This window comes from Semicossyphus pulcher, unplaced genomic scaffold, assembly GCF_022749685.1.
Source record: "Semicossyphus pulcher isolate SPU_LCO1_2020_fin unplaced genomic scaffold, fSemPul1.0.p SCAF_18, whole genome shotgun sequence".
Taxonomy (NCBI): domain Eukaryota; kingdom Metazoa; phylum Chordata; class Actinopteri; order Labriformes; family Labridae; genus Semicossyphus; species Semicossyphus pulcher.
This window is the reverse complement of record NW_027211691.1, coordinates 20,600,004-20,614,341: the sequence shown is the minus strand read 5'-3', so window position 1 is coordinate 20,614,341 and position 14,338 is coordinate 20,600,004. Positions and strand designations below refer to the sequence as shown.

The following is a 14,338-nucleotide window of genomic DNA, read 5'->3' as shown; positions in this document are numbered from 1 at the left end:
TGCAGTATCATCCTGTAATGATCATTTTAAAGCAGCAGGGTTTCAGACTGTGCTCTGCTTTATCTTTGCAGTTCAACCTCACTCTTCCCAAAGGTGTTTTAACAAGATACTGCTCAAGACAATAGCTTCCACAGACAGAACTTCTCTGATTGAGCAAAACAAATGCGCATAAAAACCATTTCATAGTCGACATTCACATAAACAAACCATCGCAAAGTGCATTCACAGCAGAAAATCAGCGCTTGCACAGCATAATGTAGCTGTATCCCATGCCACTTAACATATTCCGCTCTGCTCAAGTTGTGTGTCCCAAGAACATTGACATACTTTTTAAAAGTTTCTGCCTGGTAAATGTTAAAATCAAACTGCGCTTACATACACTGGTGTATCGGATTCAGAGGGGATTTTCTCCAAAACAGCGTGACAACAATCACAGACACTGCAGCATTTAGGAGCCTAGGGAAGTTCTAAACCGAAAGTCTGAGAGAGGCCCGAGGCGTTTTGTGTTCCCAAGAGAGACAATCCATTCCTCCAGCACAGAGCGGGCTTTAACAAAACACTCTGGATTTCAAAAGGAAAGTTTTTGCAAAAGTGCTGTACCTACTGTCCCTCCACGAGTTCCTAATGGGATCTGAAATGCAAGCAAGGCAGAAATTCTCACATACGACAGAAAAAGAGAAAGGAAAGGGGACTCACCAAGAGGCTGTCCAGCGATTATACGGGCATTTTCTCCAGCCACAGCTGACCGGGCGTTCCTCTCGTTCAAATACTGTACGAAGGCGTATCCCTTGTGCACAGAGCAACCCACTATCTTTCCGTACTTGGCGAAGATGACCTCTATGTCGGTCTTCTTGACGATGGCTGTGTTGAGGTTGCCGATAAAGACTCTGGAGTTGAGGGAGCGCGGGTCATTCTTGTTGGTCACGTTGCTGGTCTGGGTTTTACCAGTCATTCTCCTCCAGTTGCCCTCCTGGGACACAGACAGAGGGGGGGAGGGGAGGACATGCCTTTAGAGGTTTTGGACAGGCCAACTCCAGGTAATTCTGTGAGACACCATGGAACTCCAAAGCCTTTAATATTAAATCATTAAAGAGACATTATGAAATAATCCTAGAATAGAATATATAACTTAACCTCTGAATATTTTATCATTCTCATTTTCATTTAACATACCCCAGTCTCCCAGGAGGCCAACCAATCACTCGCTTGCTTACTAGCTAGCTCTTGTTGTGGCCAGAGAAGCCGCAGAGAAAGACTATATTTTTGCTTTTCATAGTTTTGGATAAGCATCTTTGAATCACGCTGAAAATATAACTTTTAATTAACAAAGTAACTACATCAATTAACACAGGCTTTTCACTTTGAACATTAACTCACTTTAGCTAGCAAGGTAGGTAGCATGTGTTGAAAACAACAATTGTTGGTGTGCCACGTTTACTACATTAGCTCCTGTTAGCTAGAGCAACAACAATGCCAAAGACATTTTGATTGAGCAAACAAGCTGCTACTAAAAATATACACAGTACAAATACAACTACGTTCTCTTTATTATCTTTGCAGGGGAGTCACATGTGACCTACCTTGCCAGCTAACTTGCTAAGCTAGTTTGTGAGCTTGGGTTAACTGTTAAAGAAGTATCTCAGCTGTGTTGTGATTTAAACTGGTGGTTTAATGGTTCTCATAGAAACCACACTACTCTGAAGACTGCATGTCCAAGGTCCCGATCAGACAGAGTGCGTTTAAGCAGCTGGGGGCAGCTTTTTAGTAGTTGTTCTCAATGAGAGGAACGCTCTGAGTACCTCGACTTGAAAGATCTTCAACTCAAAGTAGAAAAGCGCCCGACGTCATTGGCGTTTTTTCTTATTGTCCAATCGGATGAATGGAGAGGCGGGCCTTCTGTGGGGCTGACGACATCGAGTTTACCTCGAGTTTCTGTTTCCCTGTGTGTAATGTATTTGGGAACAACCGCTCACCGTCTTTTTTTATGCAGATATAACTCATCTATTGAACACAAAGTTAAGTATTTTAGCTAGCCAAAATAAATGGGAAGAGATCTGTCAGTTTACAAAATAACGGTTAGGTTAATGACAGCTAATGTCTCGCGTTTTACACCCTGCTAAAAACACTCTGTCTGATCGACACGCTATACTAGCAGGTTAGCTAGCAAGCAGTTGAGATGAGAGGCCTGTTGAAATGTTTGGGACATTTGACTTGCTGAAAAATGAGGTGATGGCAACCTTACTGTTATGAAAAGTGATTTAATCTGCCACATTACATCACTGAAAAAAAGCATTATTATATGAGGCTTAAAAGTGCATTTTGAAATAGAAGTTATAACAGTTTTAACTTCCTCAAACATTGCTGTATTTTACTTTCTTTATTCACATTATTTATTGCACAATGTCTTATTCATGTGTGTAACACTGAACACTTCAGGGCTCCATCAAACACAAGATTAACTTGAATCAATGACTTTAAATTGACACATTTGTTGACGAAGGCTTTTCTTGATGAAGGTTTTACCTTATCTAATTCACCTACAAGGTCACTGGCCAGTCAACTGCTTACCTAAGCCACATTTCTGCTCGGTTGAAAGCCACCGCCGCATGACTGAGCGAGAGAATTAAAGGGAGCAACAATATGTGAATGTCGCAGCAGTTCCCTCTGCTTTGTGAGAAAGCAAATACAGTGGCTGTCAGTGGGGAAGCTTTGCTATCTCAATACGCATATTGTTGCATCCCTAATGCTTTGTGTGCCGTTTCACTGATCACAGAATGCGGAGGCTGTAATTCATGTTACACTTTTTATTCAGACTTTTTTGTGCTGTCAAGTTATCAGCGTACATTAGCTGCAGCTTTTGTGGGCCTCCCCTGCAATTATATGCCATGACCTTTTCATAACCTGATGTTAGTTTATATGAAAGATGACTGGCTGCAGGAGCACGCAAATTACATCTCCCAAAGAAAGGATGCACTGTTGAACGATTCAAGATGTCATTTAATTACAGTTATCACACATTAGATGGATTATACACCAATACATACTGTGATAGATCCCACACATTTTTCTTTGTCATCCCAATTGATTTACTTTTTTATGCACACGTCATGTAATTCCTAAAGCTGCAGAAATCCAGGTTTTCATTCCAGTTTATATTCCAAAATGGATTACACTTAGCGCAGTAAGGACTGTGAAATTTGTCGAAAACATTGAATATTCAATATTTGCCTCCTCTGAGTGTCTATCCCTGACACACGGTGATAACAACTATTCATCTTTGAGAAGAACAGCCTGAATAATGGATCCCATCCTCAGTAAATAGGATTAGTAACCAAGGTAACACTGACGTTGTTGGAATATGTATGGATACACACAGGCACACACATTTTTTTCCCAGTCTTTATTTCCTCCTTTATACAACATTTTTTCATTGCAAGAGGCTGTAGTCCCTCCCTGATGTGACTCTATGTAGCTTCAGTATCTTTGTCTCTAAACAGAGTGGTTCCGCAGGGTAGGAGATGGCTCCTGTACAGCCTAAAATGCTGTACTGGCAAGTCTGTAAATTCAAGAGCATACGCAAAAGTCCAAAATAAATGCAGCGACGGAAACGCAGCGCACATGAAAAAAACATTCCGCAAAAAGCCAAAACAAATGCATTAACATCAAACGCGCTGCAAATACAGAAATGATGCAAACCCAGAAAACACGTGCGGAAGAAAAACGCTGCAAATCCAGTCATCACAACGGGAGCGCTCCAGGCCTGAAGAGGGGCCTTCGGTGTAACAGGTTTATGGTTGACGGGAGCGAGAGACGGAGACGAGGCAGTGAATTTATTACTTCTCAGACTTTGTAATAGCTGTGTCCCAATCCTGGGGCTGCAGCCTTCGAAGTAGGCAGTCCATGGAGGATGCTCCATTCATAGCCTGCATAGAGACGGTCTGGTCTACCCTTGCGTCACCAAACGCCACTCCTGTCACCTAGCAACCGGTAGCTAGCGGGCTTACTAGCTAGCATAACTAACGTTGCATAACTTAACCTCTTATTTTAAAGATAATTTGTTTCAAGGGCCCTTTCGTTTTCTTGTACTCAAAACGTTTAAATTTTAAAGTCTATTCCTCCGCCATTTTGTTTGAATTAGCGTGCAATGCATCTCGGGATACGATGGGCCGCGAAGGATCCATTGGGGAAACGGAGGATGCAATTGTCAGCTGCATTTGAAGGAGCCTTCGAATTGGGACGGCCTTTGACGTGCTTCTGTGACGCAATCGGCCTTCAAATACGGCCTTCGAAGGCTGCGGCCGCTGGATTGGGACACAGCTAATGTTAGAAGCCGCTGGAGTGGAGTGTCCCTGTTTTTCATGTCTGCTGTGCAAAAACACAACTTTATAAAATGGGCAAAGAGATCGCACAACTTGTGTTGAGAAACGGCTCCCGCTCAACAGATAGCTTTGCTAGAGCAACCGCTGCTAACTGTAGCTTCTGTTAGCCATGCAGCTTATTCAGGTTCTTCGTCTCAAAGATGAATATACATTTGTTTTGACGTTTCTTCATTGGAAGCGTGTCCATCGTTGCATTTGTTTTGGACTTTTGCATGCTTGTGTTTCTGAATTCGCAGTCCGTTTCTTATAATGGAAGCCGTTTGGCTGTTGCAGCTTGATTGCCCTTGTAGGCCACCGTAAGTATGCATGCCAGTAAATGCACCAATTTAAATTTATTTATTACCCCCCCAAAAAAATGTAACATGTAGTTTCTTCACCAATACAGGCCAATACAGCAATAATATGTATTATGGCTGCAACTACTGTTAGATCAGCAGAGAATTATTGGTCAATCATCATGTGGCGATGACAAACAACAACAGTCCCGTGCTAGCAGAGAGCGTTAAGTTGGTCAAAGCAAAATGTCAGTTATCTGTCATTATTATTGTAAGTATCACACTTGTATCAGTCGGGTACTTGCAATTGGCCAATACTCAAGTCAAGGTATTGGAATCGGTATCGGGAAGGAAACTGGTATTGAAACATCTCTGTGCTTTGATGGTTAGTTCAGCTAATAAAGGGTGGTAAACAATTACATCGAAAATACAGCGAGAGAATTTACTTCATGAACCCAGAGATGGTTAAAGTCCAACGTGAGGTCGTCCTCTCTGCACCTCACAGTAGATGAAAGAGGAAACTGTCCAGTCATCCAGGAAATACGAGTGCAGCCATGTGATTTACAGTGCGGAGAATCTCTGTCAGGCATCTATTACACCTGAGACTGAGATCATGCCAGACATTCAGCTGCTCATTCATGGATAAACACATATTATTTCACTTGGCAGCACATGTTTTCAGCATTACATCACCTACACTGTGCCGCTCTCCTGTGACTATTCAGCACCTACCACGGGCTGCTGTTTACAGTGCTGCAATGCTGCGTGTTGTTTCTGCGTGTGGGTGTGTGAAGGAACAAACTGCTGCTCGCCAATCTCTCAAGTGGCCTTGACATTTATCAGCAGCAGACGGTGAAAATTAATGTGGCGCGCGCACGCACACATACATGTGCTAACTCAAATGAGCTTCCCGATGACCAGCTAACGGTAGTTTAAACCCACAGTCTGACACCCCTCCTAAATTGATGTGCGTGGACAGGTCACGGGGAGCGTGACAAATCAGTGGGAGAAGCGTTGGATTGCCTCTCGTGTCAGATAAATCAGGAGTGGGTAACGGTCACGGAGCCCTTTTTACCGCTCCTTGCTGTGATATTTCATGTGGTGTTCTGTGTTGTTTTGTTTAAAGCCGAACGCTAATTTATTCCATCAGTGGTTTTCCGGCTGACCTTGCTGTTTGGTTTATTTACAGCCCCCATTAAGCGTCTCATCCTATGGGGTGATAGCGTCATGAGGAGAAACATGGGAAAACAACACAGGAAGTGATAGGCACCGGGAGTGTAATTGGCAAAATAATTGTTCCGACGACTTGACATTTGTTATCAAAGAAAGCACAAAGAAGTGCTTCATCCAGAAATGCAATCCGCAAACTGCTTTTAGAGGAAAAATGATGACCCGGTGTTCAACGCCCGCTCTTTAGAAATGATTACAGCTTCTACAGTGCTGCCTTTTTGTCAGTAAAGAGCAGAAGACAGATAAGTCTTCATTTTCACTTTCATGCCAGGGTGGTTGTGTCAGAAGAGGTGTCACATTTTTCTAAAGGTGGATGTCTCCTTTGGAATGAAACAGCACTCTTCTGGCATCACTGAAAATCCTGGCATGCTTTGCCTCTAATATGAGATAAAAAAAAAAAGCACCAAATCTCATTCAGCTAATAAAGAAACAAGGAGAAGGTCGGCGGTAAAAAGCTCCAAGGTCGTGGGGTTGACAGAACCGCTGTGTTTGGGAAAGTGGTTGAGTGAGAAGAAAAGAAGTGGCCGTATTACCGAGCTGTACCTCGCTCTGAGATGCATTGTGCCTCAGCAGACAGGCTTTTAAAAGGTTGTTGTTTGGGCCCGGCCACCTGCCTGATTTATAGACATTTTTTCATGCAGGGAGGGAACTCATTGAATTGATTCCTTTTGTAATTTCCTACCACTCCACCACTGTACATTTCTCTCCACCACGCCTCAGCCACTCTGCTCTGATTGTTGCCAAGGCAGCTTGACGGGCTGGAGGAGCTGCTCAGTGAAACAGAACAGAGAAAGGTAGCCGATACACCTTTTCCAATGCTGTTGCTGCCATGTACTGCAGAGGTAGAATAATTGCTTCGTGGATCCCCTCCATTTATATCTTGTCTTAGAATGTGTCCGTCCGCCTGCGAAAGCAATGGCAACAACCGGAAAATAAATTCCCTCTATTTGTAAATCAATGCTGCTATTTGTATTGTAGGCTGCAGCGCATTTCAGCGGTGCAACCGGGCATAAATGTATGCACTTTTGTGAAGCGGGTGAAACCTCTTCTGCCCTCACAGTTTGTCTGATATTTAGGTAACAGGACAGCTGTGGAATTTGATATGAACTTAAGGCAAGTGAATGCCACAAAGGAGAGTCCACGTTTGTGTTTGGTCTTACAGATAGAGAGATATAACTTAATTTCCCACAGCTTTTTAATCAGTTGCTGCCCTTTGGCTTTATGAGTTAATGTACACAGTGTTGGACCAGATTTCAACTCATTAAGCAGACAGCTACAGCGAAGTGGCTCTATAAAAGAAGGAGAAATCGCTCCAATTTTCGCCTGCCAAAAGTACTTGAAGCTCCGTTAAAGCCCAAATGAATTACAGTGAATGGCAAATTTTCACAAGATCACCATAACTGAATATGACAAGTCATAACTAACAGATTTATTCTTTAACATAAAAACACAGCAACATCTCTGAGCGACGTGTTGTTTTAAAAAACCTATAATAGTGTGAGGAGACATCTGCTTTTGTTTACTGTCTGTGTTGGTGTTAAAGATCTTTTAATTGTCTATTGTTTTATAAGACATCAGACCAAAAACATAATGAATACTTCTGTGTGCAGTGTTTTCATTTAGGGAGGACACTTAATGGGACACCTTGATGATGGATAGCTTTTCTTTGGTGTTGTTTCTAATATGAATTGTTTTTTAACGGTTGTTTTACTTTTACTGCCAAAAATATGTCTCTTTTAGATACTAAAATTAAATTTAGTCTGCATTGTCAGCACAAAAAGCTTAAATAAACCAATAGTGCACCACCTGCACAGCACCAAACCATGATGCAGACAAAGTAAGCGATTAACACATTGGTGTGTTTAGTGCCGAAGCTAAGCTACTACGCTCTGCCAATGAAAGGCGCCTGGTACTCCCATCACAACAAGTCGCTAACTAGACTCTTCTCCTCAGTAGTCTCCAGAGATGGAACGAGCTACCAAACTCCATTCGAGTCCCTTTCACCTTTAAGAAGAAGCTAAAGACCCAGCTCTTTATGAACACCTCTGACCTTCATGATACTGATGCTATTGATGATGATGACATCGAGGATGTAGTTTACGCTGACTAGGATTTTCATGATGATGATGACTATACTGATCTTGTTGATGTTGCTGATGATGATGATTATTATTATTAAAAAACAAACAAACAAACAAACAAAAAGGCCCTATACACTGCCTGTTGGCACCAGAGTCCGATCGCACTTGAAGCTGTTTGTTGGCTCTCACTGACTTCGTTCCCTCCTGTCTCGATCGTTGCTTGTGTCGTTTTAACTCTCAGATGTACGTCACTTTGGACAAAAGCGTCTGCTCAATGAAATGACATTGTAAATAGAGACCAAGCCAGAGCTAAGGTGAGAGCGGATAATGGACTAATGGTCTAAAACCCAACACTAAATGTTATCAATGTCTGGTAGGCATGTTCAGGAAGTAGGCGTTGTAAGTACACTATATATCATGATATAACGTGAGTGTTGTTTTTATAGGTTAACTGGTTCCAACGCTTACAGCTTGCTAAGCGGCCAAACAGCCAATTGATACTGCTGCAAGTAATTTTGGAATATACAGCCCTGGAAAGAAAGTAAGAACACTGCAAAAATATGTTTTTTTCCTCTGGTTCTTCTATTTATAGGTTTGTGTTTGAGTAGAAGAACTTTTGTTTTATTTTTATGCCACTCTTGGCAAGAAAATTCAAGCAGCTAGGGCTTTGCTTGATGTCGATCTTCCTCTTGTTCGCATTCAGGAGGTTTTCAGTGGGGTGCACATCTGGACTGGGCTGGCCATGACATGAAGAGAGAGATGCTGATTTAAGGAACATTTGTTAAGTTTTTGTGGAGCTGTATAAGGTTAAGAGCATCAGCGCAGAGACTTCTTGATACAATGACATTGCTTGTCCAGAAGGCCTTGGTATATATCATAGACAAACCTTATATTAATAAAGTCAATTAAGTCATTATTTATTAACCTATAGGGACTATTATCAAAAGGTGGAAAGTTTGAACTCTCAATAGTCAAAAACTTTTCGTTGCCTTGGTGGCCGCCAAACCCCGGGTGTTCAGCCCAGACTTTCCGGTGATCATGGCAGCAGTGATCTTAGCCAGGCGAAGGCATCATGAAGCCAGGAGTGCTCAGAGCGTAATTATGATGCAGATAATCTGACGGAGATGATCCCTTTTTGATTCAGCTGCCATTGTCCTGCCGGATGTGTTCTTGGCATAAAGCCACCAGTTATACTTTGGCACATTTGTAATTTGCATTCAGAAACTAAACAAGTGTTTCAAAACCTTTTCATCGTTTTTGAACTGTAGTATCATGAGTGTAATATTTTTTGTAAATTAGACATTATGACGGGGCAGATCATATGTTTTATCTAACTTCAACACCACAGCCTTTATCAGCCCGGCCTTTTCCTCTTACCTCCAGCAAACCTAACTTTACTCCACATAGGGTCTGTAAGCTTTGCAGCTCCAACCTTTTCCCCCTCTTCTCCTGAACTCTGTTCTCAGAAAATTCATTAACTATTAGAAAACCCAGAGCAGTGAAACAATTAGCTAAGATGCAAATGGGCCATTTCTCAGTTGGCCCTCATTCACCTGCAGGGAGGGGAATGGATGAAATGAGGAGGAAGAGGCTCGTGTGTGCTGGGGCATTGCAGACATGGGATGATACACCAGTAGATCCGTGATTGTCCGGGGGGAGCCCGCTATTTGTGACGGACAGGGGAACACTTCAGCAGCAAAGACATGATTTCATTTCTTTCAGCGGTAGCATACAGCTGCACAGAGTTGAAACTAATCTGGTCAAACGCAGCGAGCTGTCGGGCACAGGATAGATCAATCTCTGTCTGCTCTTAATCCAGTTTGATTGGTAAGGATAGCACCAGGGTGTTTTATGACATGAAACCCACTCTGCATGATTGTTTTGATAGCTTCCCCTCCTCTGAAGAACATAGCTCCAGAGGAAATCTAAGTTTTCTCTCCACGGTGCAGTGATACCCCCCTCTTCTTTAAGGCAGACAAATAGCATCTGTTTCTGAGTTACCGAGTTCAATTAGGGTGTTTACGAGCACATCAGGCATGTGTCGGTTTTGCATCAAATCAACACTTTGGCGGTGGTGGAAGAGGTTGCAGTTCTTCCTTTTTAGTACAAGTAGCAAAAGAATGAATGAAACGTACTCAAGGTCAGGTGCTGGTTACTATAGCAATGCATCATGTTTTATGCACTTATCCGATGTTTTGAATGCAAATGATTTTCTTCGAGAGCATGGAAAAATGGAAATGCTAAAGTGCCGGTGCAAAGTGCACTGAAGATCACTTTCCCCGGAACAAACTGTAAATAAACCCGTCACCTCTGTGCTAACGTGCTCCAATTATACATTCACTCTCAGTTCCAAGCCTATCGCATGTATGGATCGGGTTAAACAGAAACTAATACATACTTTAGTGATTTTTTTAAGTGGCTGCAGGCCTGAATAACTTAAAGACTTCTTGTGGATCACCCTAATATATAAAATATAGATGAAAGAGTTGTTTTGGGAAGATGAGACCAGCAGAATCACTACCAGTGATCTAAAACTTTGTGTGCAAACTCCAAAGTGAGACTAAAAACATTGGGGCGCAGTCAAACCAAATAGAACATCCTGCATTATGGCTGTATATCAGGTCGAATGGGCTGGTCGTATTATCACTACACCGACTTGAACTTTGTCTCTCTGCTGTTTGGTGCCGGGCAGGTAGTGTAAAGTAAGTTTTAAGAGCTCTGTCACTACAAACAGCTGCCTGCTGCCAAAAACAAAACAGTAAAGTTGAAGGTCAGAACGCCAAGACAATGAAAATGAACAGGCTGTGAGGTAGAGCTGAGGGGAGCTGCAGAGTCCAGTGATGATTGGCTGTCATTACTTCTTACAGGTGGAGTAAAAATAGAGCATAGAGTATTGAAAGAACTGCAAACACAACAGATCTTTCTGAGGGCAGAGCTGTGCATCGCCTTTGGATTTGTCACTTTCACTGGGCATACTGTAGAAACATGACAAGCATTTAATTAGAAGTGAACAATACATGAAAGCTATGTCTCAATAAGACAGGTTGGACACTGCCGTTGTGCTTGTTGCCTATATCTGACTATTCTGCATAACATTATTACCAACGATGACCAGCAAACTAATTAAAATCCATACAGAGACACTAACGGAAACTTTAAAATGACATCCTGGAAACCAAAGTGTTAAAAGAGCAAACATATTGTGGAGGCATGCTTTGACTTGTTGGGTCTAATGTATTTGGCCGCTGACCGTTCTGCTCTCCTAATTAAATCTGGATGTGTCATCATTAGCGCTCCAACTTGCAGCTGCAGCTGGGACAAATTTTTAATGGGGCCAAATTAGCATTTTTAACATCATCTCTGCAGGAGAGGTTAAAACAAAGTCCCTGCTCTTCATTAGGAGCATTAATCTACACTTTAAAAAGTGTAATGAAAACACAAACTGCAGCCAAGGCTCGTGCAGCCAAACAGCAGCATGTTTCTGCAGAGTCGGGGATATTTCATTTAATCTTCTTCTCGGCTCCCTACAATTAACAGTTTGCAAAGGGATATTTCTTATTTATGGGCGCCCCTGTGAGCCGCGCTCTGCTCAATAGGCTGTATTGTAAAAGGATGACAAGCAATTTTTTGGCTTCAAAGGCTTGGCAACCGCTCAGTGGAATTTAAATGACCTTAAAATTCACTGCTTTCGTTTATGGAATTACTCTGCAGAAAAACAGGAATATTATCTGTATAATGTCATCAAAACAAGCACATTTTTCAAATGATATGCGCCTCGCACATACTGGGGGCCGTGCACATGAATGTTCTGTTTTTGAGTCAAGTTCAAAAAGGTTGTAAGGAAGATTTATTTGGCATTGCTTTCTCTCTGACGGTGTTGCACAGAGGGGCTGGTCGGCCATCTGCAGCCTTGCCATGACCTCTGTGTCAGCTGGTCCAGCAGCAGCTGTCCTTGCCTGTAGCAACAAAGCTGCAACCTTGTAAACCTTAGGGCTGAAAAATGGACAAGGCAGGAGTTCCCAAAACTGCAGTTCCTTGAGTGTCCTCTTGAGGCCGGCTCCAAAAGCGAGTCAGAGTCCAGTACAAAGAATGGTTTTGGTCTCTATGGCCTATTGCTCGGTTCAAGACAACTGTATGGTGGTGAATTTATGTATACCTGGTTACCAACTCTGCACTGTCTTCATTTCAATCTGGTTTCCGTATAAATCATAGCACTGTTACAGCTGCCATGAAGGTCATTAATGATATTACTGAAGCCCCAGATAAAAAGCAGTGCTATCTTTCTCTGTTTATAGACCTCTCGAAAAGCCTTTGATACCATGTACCACTAAAAGTTAACCACACGTCTTACTGCTATCGGTTTTTCTGAACTTGCTGTTGGGTAGATTGCCAACTACCTGGTAGACAGAACTCTATTCAAATAGAGGGCGCCTCCTCGGAGGTTCTGCAAGTCCTCAAGGGTGTACCGCAAGGTTCGGTTTTGGGCCCTCTATTGTTTACCACTTACATGAATTCCCTCGGAGTTTACATACCAAACGCAGCCTTTAATTTCTATGCTGATGATACAGTCATTTATTGCTTTGCACCAACTCCTGCTAAAGCGTCTGAGTACCTTCAGCATGCATGTGAGAGAGTACAAGAACAGCTTGTTCTAAATGCAGAAAAAACTAAACTTAGGTTTTTTAAAACTTCAAGAACAGTAAGATCAGCACTGTCTGGAAAAATCGTTACGAGCAATGGTCGACAAATAGAGTTGGTAACCTAGTAGCTGTCTTCTACATGTGGCCAAGATTTTTTCAAGCAAATATCTGACTAATATTCTGGCTTGCTGGGTTGTTAAGTACTAACAGACAGCTCAAGAGGTCTTTGCTCCTGCTATTTTGGTGAGTGAAAATCTAGTACTATATTATTTATACGTAAGCAATCATTTGGTTTTGTCATTTGCATACCTAGCTTGATTTGGTGTTTATCATGCATTGATTTATTGTAGTTGCCTGTGCTTGGGGTCAAAGTTATTAATTGCTTTTCTCCGCAAAGAAGGTTTGGAGCCGTCGTGTTTATTTTATGTCGTCCACCTGCAGCTGACTGGAGATGTGGATGAGCGAGTGATGGCACACTCTCTTAGCTTCTTTAGAGAAAATTAAAATGAATCTCATTCTGTGAACAACCCGACTTGCTCTTCTCCAGCGCCCCCCTTCTGTCAAACTATGGTCACTTCAGGCCTCAAATGACCAACATGGAGGCGGCCAAATCCTTAATTAAAGGATTCAAAAAGGCAGTAAACAAATTAATGGATGAAGCTATGGTGGCTGCGTCTATTATTTATACAGTCAGAGGTCAAACAGGTCCTTGCCCATCACCCTCCGTTGGTTTGAGTACATAATTCTTCTGGACTTGGTGTCATGGATGCTCGGAGAGACAAAGTCCTGCTCTCTGCCTGCTGTGGAGCGCAGCTGACCCGACCGCACGTTCACACCGCAAGCAACACAGTCAATCAAGTCACAGAAAATCCATTAATTTCATATTGAGGCGAGCCGCCAGGGAAACTCAGCCTACACATGCAGAGTTAGCCAAGAAAATTTGGCCATGTCACTCCTTTGTGTGGCCATCAGGCTTCAATGAGCAGGTTTTTCTGCTTTGCTGTTTCCAGTGTCACTTTCATTTTTATTCATGATCATTTCTTCCTGCCAAGAGCAAGATGGATGAGAAGTTTATTCTCGTTGTTCATCGCTTCCCACATGAAAGGAATAAATATCTCCAAAGTATTGGTATGCAGGGGGAAGGGTAAGTCATCTTACACAATAGGAGTTTGTCAAACCAAATGTTGTAATTATAATATGGGAAAGTACCCACGCTGTCCTCCTTGCTGTGAACTGATGCTAATCAAAGAGAACAGCATCGACCGTTCTTAGCAAAGGCACCTGTAGATACGAGTGCCGTAGACGTCGGTTTGAAACAGCCCTCAGATGGACTTTGATGATACAAATCTCCATCATGTTATGTTTATGCTTCTGACTGCACCCTCCTCTTATTGCCGGCCTAAATGTTCAAAGGAAGCAGAAACTTTTTGTAACGCATTGACAAGGAGGAAAAAAAAGAGAAAACTCTCATCGCAAACTTCAAAGAATCCCAAACACTTCAAAAGCTTCTTCATGGTTGGGTGACTAATCTTCAAAGTCATGCCAAGGATTGGACTGATAGTGCCGCGGTGTATAGCAGGTACAAACATCCCTGTCGGTGCCACTGAGCTGTGAGCTGTAGAGAAAGGGAGAGGAGATAAAACGGGAAGCTAATTGAGACAAAGTCTGTCTCTCGCCCGTGTGAAATACAAAGCCCCTGGCTCAAGACATTTGGTAATTACATCTGCCACCAG

The 14,338-nt window shown here is 42.5% G+C and overlaps 1 protein-coding gene across 3 annotated transcripts in view; it reads right to left on the bottom strand.

The window, feature by feature from the left end:
* LOC138595781 (RNA-binding Raly-like protein) overlaps window positions 1-14,338 on the bottom strand; it is a 119,503-nt gene that overhangs the window by 66,329 nt on the left and 38,836 nt on the right. For all 3 annotated transcript variants that reach the window (XM_069667195.1, XM_069667192.1, XM_069667194.1), the window contains one exon: window positions 697-970. In XM_069667195.1, the coding sequence (XP_069523296.1) occupies window positions 697-952 (256 nt within the window). In that variant the 5' untranslated portion in view covers window positions 953-970. The remainder of the gene's footprint in view (window positions 1-696; window positions 971-14,338) is intronic.